The sequence below is a fragment of the Centropristis striata genome, chromosome 18 (genome assembly GCF_030273125.1).
Source record: "Centropristis striata isolate RG_2023a ecotype Rhode Island chromosome 18, C.striata_1.0, whole genome shotgun sequence".
In the NCBI taxonomy this organism is placed as follows: domain Eukaryota; kingdom Metazoa; phylum Chordata; class Actinopteri; order Perciformes; family Serranidae; genus Centropristis; species Centropristis striata.
The window spans coordinates 15,034,836-15,042,766 of record NC_081534.1 but is presented as its reverse complement, the minus strand read 5'-3'; the positions used below and the strand labels follow the sequence as shown (position 1 = coordinate 15,042,766).

At 39.9% G+C, this 7,931-nt stretch overlaps 1 protein-coding gene across 1 annotated transcript; it reads left to right on the top strand.

Moving 5' to 3' along the window:
- Positions 1–735: 735 nt before the first annotated feature.
- LOC131991577 (protein c-Fos-like) lies at positions 736–4,637 on the top strand. Its single transcript, XM_059357041.1, has 4 exons — positions 736–1,172; positions 1,727–1,945; positions 2,552–2,659; positions 2,832–4,637. Exons 1-4 carry the CDS (start codon positions 1,044–1,046, stop codon positions 3,546–3,548), a joined length of 1,173 nt encoding a protein of 390 aa, XP_059213024.1. The 5' UTR covers positions 736–1,043; the 3' UTR covers positions 3,549–4,637.
- Positions 4,638–7,931: the final 3,294 nt, after the last annotated feature.

Below are 7,931 nucleotides of genomic sequence, written 5' to 3'. Positions count from 1 at the left end.
GTGTCCTAAAAGCAGCCGAATGACGCTCTTATCAGGTACAATGCATGACGATGATTTTTTAGCGCATGTTTCACTTTCTTTTGTGACTGTGAGTGAGTGGGCCACACACAGCCACACGTCCGTCTGCGCGCTCTCAGTGCGCCACAGCGCGCCCCCTGTTCTCCGGAAACACCATATATGGTTCGGTCGGTCCATTCGGCGATTGGCTGCTTTACTACAGCGACAATTCTGTTGCTGGAGCTCTATTCTTATGCAGAGACAGGTGGAAAAGAGCGGTGTGATATATGGATGACACTTCATTTAACGGCTCATAAATAATCAGCCGGTGTGCTGGAAGCTGTGGGCATTAATTAAATCATGCTGGGTTTCATAATATTGGTCCAAATTATAAGTTTGGGCAGCTGTTTTATTGTATTTTTTAAATTATTTTTTTAATTACAGTAGCAGTCTGGGCTATTTCAAAAGGGGGCATATACCCACTGTTTCAATATGTTTATTAATATACTGAATTCACATCATCTTATTTCTCCTGCAAGAACATGTATGTCCATGAATGCGTTAATATAATTAAGATACGTCGCTTGAACATATGTGGACGTATAGGGAACATAATGTGCACGATGCAGATGCTGCATACATGAAGTGACGTAGTTCATTCATGGCGATGCACACCTCGTGCAGGCGGGGGTGTCACTTAATATATGTTCAATATTTTGTGATATGCGAGCTAATAAAATAAGTAGAAATGAAAAGGTTGCTAATATTGTCGTTCAGACATTTAATGGATTTAATTGTTAAATTGGAAAACATCTGCTCGCTTTTTCCCCTTACCTCTCCCTCTGTGCGATGGTTCGGTCTCACCACACAGATTTCATTCATAAAATTCCAGCTCACTATAAAAGGCGGGCCTCTCCACTATCTGCACAGTTACCATTTATGAACCCGGCAAATGGAATATAAGTAGGGGTTCAGGCGTCCGTTTTCTACTTAGATTAGATAGACATTTCTATCTTTTTATGCAGAGATTTTTTTAAGACGACAACATGCATTCAGACTCCAGCACTGAGTTCGACTCATCGTCCAGCTGTAGCACAGCATCGCCTGGCGGGGACACCCCTGGGTGCAGCCAGCATCCTCCTGACTCGCTTTCATCATCAGTGGACAGCGCCAAGGTATAGAAGCGGATCTCATCGTCCTATAATAATAATGATAGTAATAATACTAAAAAATCTTGCAGGATCTTTCATGCATATGGCTAATATGGGTTGCAAAGGGTGACTATGGGTACAAAACGTTCACACATATCCAAGAACATTTCATAGACAGCAGAGGAACATTGTCCCGTGCCGATGCTATAGGAACATATAGGCAGTCTCCGTCTCCATGCATCTGGAGGAAGACAGAATGTTCTGTCTTAATTTTGTGGGGGGAACTGTTTGTAATGTTGCAGACATGTCTTAGTCGTGACCTTTCATTTTAGAGTGATAATAATGATGATTAAAAAGAATGATAAGGACGTGATGGTAAGGCATGCATCTAATTTGAATAAATCCTTAGTATTCAGTATTGATTGAGTCTTTTTTTGGCATCCCTCAGCCAGATGATTGATGTACCATTTAAGCACATCTAAAGGTCAGACACGAACGTGGCTCCTCACTCATCAGATAAGCTAAATTAGTGTTTGACTGCATGCATATGCATGTCTCTGTGATGTGGGTTTTTCCAGGAGACCAGTGCAGCAGCAGCAGACTCCTTTGTTCCGACTGTGACTGCAATCTCAACCTCGCCGGATCTAAGGTGGATGGTGCAGCCGACAGTCATCACATCTGTCTCCCCGGCGTCCGGCCGCGCTAAGACCAAAACTCGCGGCGGCTCGACCCAGTCGTCTTCCCCGCCAGGTGCAAACAAGGCAAAGCCCTCCAACAGGAAAGGGCTAAAAGACAAGGTATGCATGGAAACAGGGAGGGGAGAGGTGGTAATTAAATGTCACTTTCAATCAACCAATCAATCAACCAATCAATCAATCAATCAATGAGTCCATATTGTTCAAAAATATCTTAACATATTTCAGGGCACGACTCCTAATAGACTGATAGAGGTTAATGAACATGTAGTTATCGCGATATTTCAACAGGACTTGAGAGGATGCAATTGTTTTTAGTGTTAAAGGAAAATTAACGTAGCGAGCAGTGCAAATAAATGACTGCGGGGAATAGCACATCAGGTGATTGGATTATGTCTAATTGGTGCAGCGAGTAATTACTTTAAGAGTAACGAGCGCAGCACTGTTTATGAATGGGATTGGGAAATTGCATAAATGTGCGCGTTCACGTGGTCGACTAGACCGTGCCAGTGGTGCAGCATTTTAACGCCTGAACTGAAAGAGAGTCTGCACCGACCAGATCAGTATTCCCAGCATACACTGCAAGAAAGATTTTTTTTCTTCTTCTATTTTTTGGCAAGTGAAATGGTGCTGACGAGCCAACTGCTGATATGGCAAAACTCAGCAGGATGCGCATTTAAATTGGCTATTTCTGATTGATTTTTTTAGCCTTCCAAAGAGGAGGAGGAGAGGAGGAGGATCAGGAGGGAGAGGAACAAAATTGCTGCAGCAAAGTGTCGTAACAGACGAAGGGAGCTGATAGACACTCTGCAAGCTGTAAGTATGCTGAGATCATATAGAGAACATCCACACATGCACTCCTCCATAGCACTGTATGACATGTCACTATCATTAAGGATAACAGGCGCACAGCAGGGAGGACTGCAGAGCACCACAGGGCAGCAGTGTTTTCATGCCACCTCCTTTTTCTCATTTTGTCTCACCTCAGGAGACGGACACGCTTGAAGATGAGAAGTCTGCCCTCCAGACGGAGATAGCCGACTTGTTGAAGGAGAAGGAGAGGCTGGAGCAGGTTTTAGCGACCCACAAGCCATCCTGCAAGTTCCCCGCGAATGATGCTGATGATAATGATGCTGATGAGGAGGAGGATGATAATGAAGATGACGTTGACACAATGCTGCAGGATCCTCCGGCCTCCCCACAGCTGCTGTCCATCTTAGAGAATGTAAAAACCCCAGAGAGCAACACAAACATCGGAGAAGCCTCCATTGGTCAAGACATGGACGATGACTCTTGCATCCCTGCTGCAGCCATTTTGGGGAACTCCAACATCCTCCTGTGTTCAAGTGCAGAGGAGGAGGCTCTGGAGGACTTGAAAGGAGATGACCTGGATGACTTGGTGCCCAGCTTAGAGATGGCAGTGACTCCAGAGATGGCTGCATCCGTCCCCGACATCGATCTGAGCGGCCCCTTCTGCCTCTCAGACTGGGAAACCCTGTACAAGTCGGTGGCAAACGACCTTGAATCTTTGAGCACGCCAGTCATGTCTTCCAGTCCCACTTGTAGCAATTACCGCACAGTGTTTTCCTTTAATTACTCTGAGATTGATTCCTTGGCTGAGGGCTTCGAGAGCCTCAAAGGCAGCCTTGGTGCGTCTGAGTTAATGAAAGATAGTCTTAACTCTCCAACACTTCTGGCCTTGTGAATGCAAAGAAGTTATGCAAATGATACTGTAATTGTATTCTAACCAGCCAGCAAGCTATGATCTCTCTCAAAAACAATGTTTTGTAGCGTGTGTTTTGATGTTGTGTAAATCAAACATCGGAGGTTGTGTACATGACATGTTTTCTGTGACTGTAACAGGGTTGACTTCTTCCACACTCCTGGTGCAATTCTCTGAGGTGTGACTTTGCGCTGGTGACAAAAATGCATGCAAATACAAGTTATCCGTGATCCAAGAAGAGGTGGTATCTTGTGTTTTTTAAATGTGATGTGAAGTTAGATCATGCTCAATAGCCTAATGTATGTGTAATACTGTTGATAAAGTTGTGTTGTAGCAAGTGAAAATAGCAGGGTTACTAATGTGTAGTGTATAGGTGTCACATCTTGCTGTAAGGTGTCCCCTATCATGGCATTTCCTTTCATGTTTTTCCATTAAAAAAAGATCATGTCATGTATTTTATCAAGATGTATTTTATGACATAGTTTATTTTTTTACTTATCAAAAATGATCAGATGCAAAAATATTATAACGCTGGAAATAAAATAAGACAACCACGTGATGTGTTGCTGTTGTTATTACTCTGTCAGGAATATTCACTTCAATAAACAGTCTCACCATAGGGTCCATTCACTGGCTGTTCTGGAGTTTTCTGTCATATCACATGATCTCCATCAGCAGACAGAGTTTGCTCAGTCGTAATGGAATGGCAGATGTTCAGATTTCCTTAAGGGCTTCTTGTCTCTAAAGTGTCTCAACTGGTTCTCAGCTTGTCACTTCATCTGCTGATGAACACCATGTAACATGATAGATGGCTCCAAAACTGTGTTTTCCCAGTTTGAGAATTCATTTTGAACCTCTGATTTAAAAAAAAAGGAAAATCAATTAAAATTCCATGACAATTGAATGAATACATTTTTCAAAAAAGATCATAAGATATTGACCAAAAGCTCCAGAACAGCTCCTAAATGGATCTTGTAGTAAGACTTGACAGTTGTTTGGCCCTTATTTTTTTGTCCATGGTTGTTTGACCTCTTTTTGTAGGCATTTTGCATCTATTTGTCATTATTTATGACAGTTTGGGGTCAATTCTGTGCGTCTCATTTAAAGTATTTTCAGTTATTTTATATCTTTTTGTGTCTCTTTGTATTTAATGTTTCTTTTTGGCCATTTTGAGTTTCTTCCTTGTTGGTATGGTCTCTTTGAGTAAAATCCTGCCCATTAAGACCATTAAGTAATTTATCCATGAACAAAAGCATATACACGACAAAGAAATAAGGTAAGAAGGTAAATAAGATAATAGGACAATAAGAGAAGCTTGAATGAAAATTATTAGAAGGATAAAATTGTATGAAATAAATAAAATATATCAAATATATCTCTACATATATGGAAATGAGGGTTGTGTGTAAGAATAGGTATCTCCAGCAGTATTGCACAAATGTAAAAAAAAAAAAAGAGAGAGAGAGAGAGCGAAAACAATAAATAGATGGGCTAGATAAATAACAGTATAGAAAAATGAGTGTCATGTTGATCATGCATTCTTTTGTTGACATTAAATATTGCAGACAGCAGGTATGTGATAGTAAAGGATATGTAGCAATGTTGAGTTAAGCCTAATGGCTCAAAATGAGGATCTCAATTTGCATGAGAATTATTCATCCTCCATCTGCTAATAACAATTATTGAATATGCTATGACAGCTTTGCAAAACTAACTAAACAGTCAAAAAGAGGGTCAACAATAAATTAACTCTGCAATACTAATATTTTAGTTACTGTGTATGAGTCCATAAAGATGTCAGTGAGCCTATTTTTGGAGTCAGGATTACATAAAGTACAACCACCGGGGACTGAGCCGTGTTTAAAATGAGTGGGAGCAGCAGAAACAGGTTAATTATTTATTCATAGCTCGTTCTCGGCTCCACTATTGTCACGGTCAAGGGAATCCGATTCTACAGCAGCAGCGCAGTTGCGTGGCGTGCTGCGCGTGACGTCAACGCGCGATTGCGGTGTTCGCGTCTCTTCCGTTGACCATGTATGGGTAACTGCAGTTGTTTTGTTTCCATGGTGACGGGTGTCATATATCGTTGCCGGAGGATGTTACCGGAAAAAGTCGAAGCATGAGCGAGCAGGAGTGCTGTTCAGCGAAACTTTCTCATCAATTAGAGAGCGGGCATGATGATAAGTGGTCTTGTAAGTAATTTAACTGTGCCAAAGCCTTTCCCGGAACACCAAACGGGACATTTAATGACCACAGCTTGTTTGGTTTCGGTCCTCACGGCAGCAATAACACCGCAGTGGGTACAGTTAATGTGACCACATTCACCCAGAGTGGGTATTTTATTCATGTACGCATGCCAGGAAGCCTTTGTTGAACGTTTTACAACATCTGCCATGTTTCCATTAAGTGTGTGAGAAGTGCAGTCTTTCTTTTTCATCAGTAGGGGGAGCTACAGGGTGAGCAGAGTGCAGCAACAAACAACAGAGCTGCTCCTCAGGTTAACAACCGCATGTGTGCGTGATGTGTTGGTGCCTGGCTATTTTAGAGTGATGATGGATGAGCCTGTCAACAGCTCTGATGTCTACTGACTCACTCTTTGTCCACTTGTTCCATCAAACTATGAGTCCAGGTGGCAAGTAACCAGTGGTGGAAAATGTATTCAGATCCCTTACTTCAGTAAATGTGCAGAATAACTCCACTACAAGTAATAGTCCTGCATTCAAAACTTAAGTAAAAGTACAAAAGTATCAGCATCGAAATGTATTTAAAGTATCATAAATAAAAGTACTCTTTATGCATAATTGACCCACTCACATTGTTATATATATTCTTAAATTATTTGTATTGATGCATTTATATAAGCAATGTTTTAATTGTGTAATATCTGGCTCATTTTAACTACTAATACACTGTTATGAGATTTAATTTTAAAAAATGTCTAATTGCTTGAAAATCTTTACCTGAAAAATAACTAAAGCTGGCAGCTAAATGTGGTGGAGTAGAAATATAAAGTTACATATAATGGAAATACTCATATAAAGTACACATCCCTTAAAACTGTACTTATGTCAAGTCCTTGAGTAAATGTACTTAGTTACATTCCACCACGGCTCGGACGATACACTAATACTCACATTACAAATTGTCAACACTGCTTAATTCTTACTCAGGGATACATTGCAGCACATTCACGTTCTGTCTAATTTCTATTCTATTCTTGTGTATATTATAGCATTTTTCTTACTAGTATTTTATAGTATTGTTATATAGTACTTGTAAGTGAGCTCCTATTGGATTTTTTTTTTTGTACTTTTACATGGACAATAAAGATATCTAAATCTAGCTTTACTTCACTTCTTGTCTGACATCTTACTAGTTACTTTACTAATCAAGATTCTTGCACATGACTGTTGACAAAAGTTGATTGACTTTTGAATTACAACTACTTTGATGGCAGATGCAATTTTCTTTTAAAAACATTTAATGGTTCCAGCTTCACAAATGTGAAGACTTGCTGCTTTTCCTTTTGATAAATGCAATAATATTGATGTATTAATAATAATGTCAAGATTTTCTACAAGCTAGTTCACTGAGACTAGCAGAATAATACATAATGATAATATTTATTAGTTAATGATTCAAAAAGAACTTAATCTCAAACAAAAAGTAAAGTGCAGGTTTTCACATGAATATATGAGAAATAATAATTTCATATGTAATAGTATAATAGTATAACATCACATATGATTTGTGTTTACTTTTCATACTCCAAGTACATTATCCTGCTTGCACTTTTATACTTTTACTTAAGTTACATGTTAAAACAGGACTTTTACTTGTAACAGAGTAATTCCACAGTGAGGTATTAGCACTTTTACTTAAGTAAATAATGTGAATGTTTCCTCTACCACTGTCCAGCAGTGTGATATCTGTTTCAGCATTTTAAAATGACGTTGATAGAGTTCACAACCAACCATCAAGTCACAACCTGACTGTATAAGATGTGAGCTGAGGGGGACGGGTTTCTTTTAAAAATGCTCAAGAAAAGTAGTACCTCAAAATTATACACCCACACAGGTGCTTTCCATTATTTTGGCTGAGTGAAGCTCTTTTCAGGATTGTGTGGGTGTGTTCAGACTGCCTGATTGACATCTTGCTCACTCTCCTGCTAGTTTTGTTGCACTTGTGACGATGGGAAAACTTCCATCTTTATTTAATTTGGCGAACTTATATAATTCAAATCACACCCCTGCTTCACCTCCACCAGAGCAGAGGTCTAATCGCACAGTGTCGGAAAACACCTATGTGGGTGTGCAGATCCTTTACATAGAGTATGTTAGTAACCTTTTGACTTGTTGAAAAGCA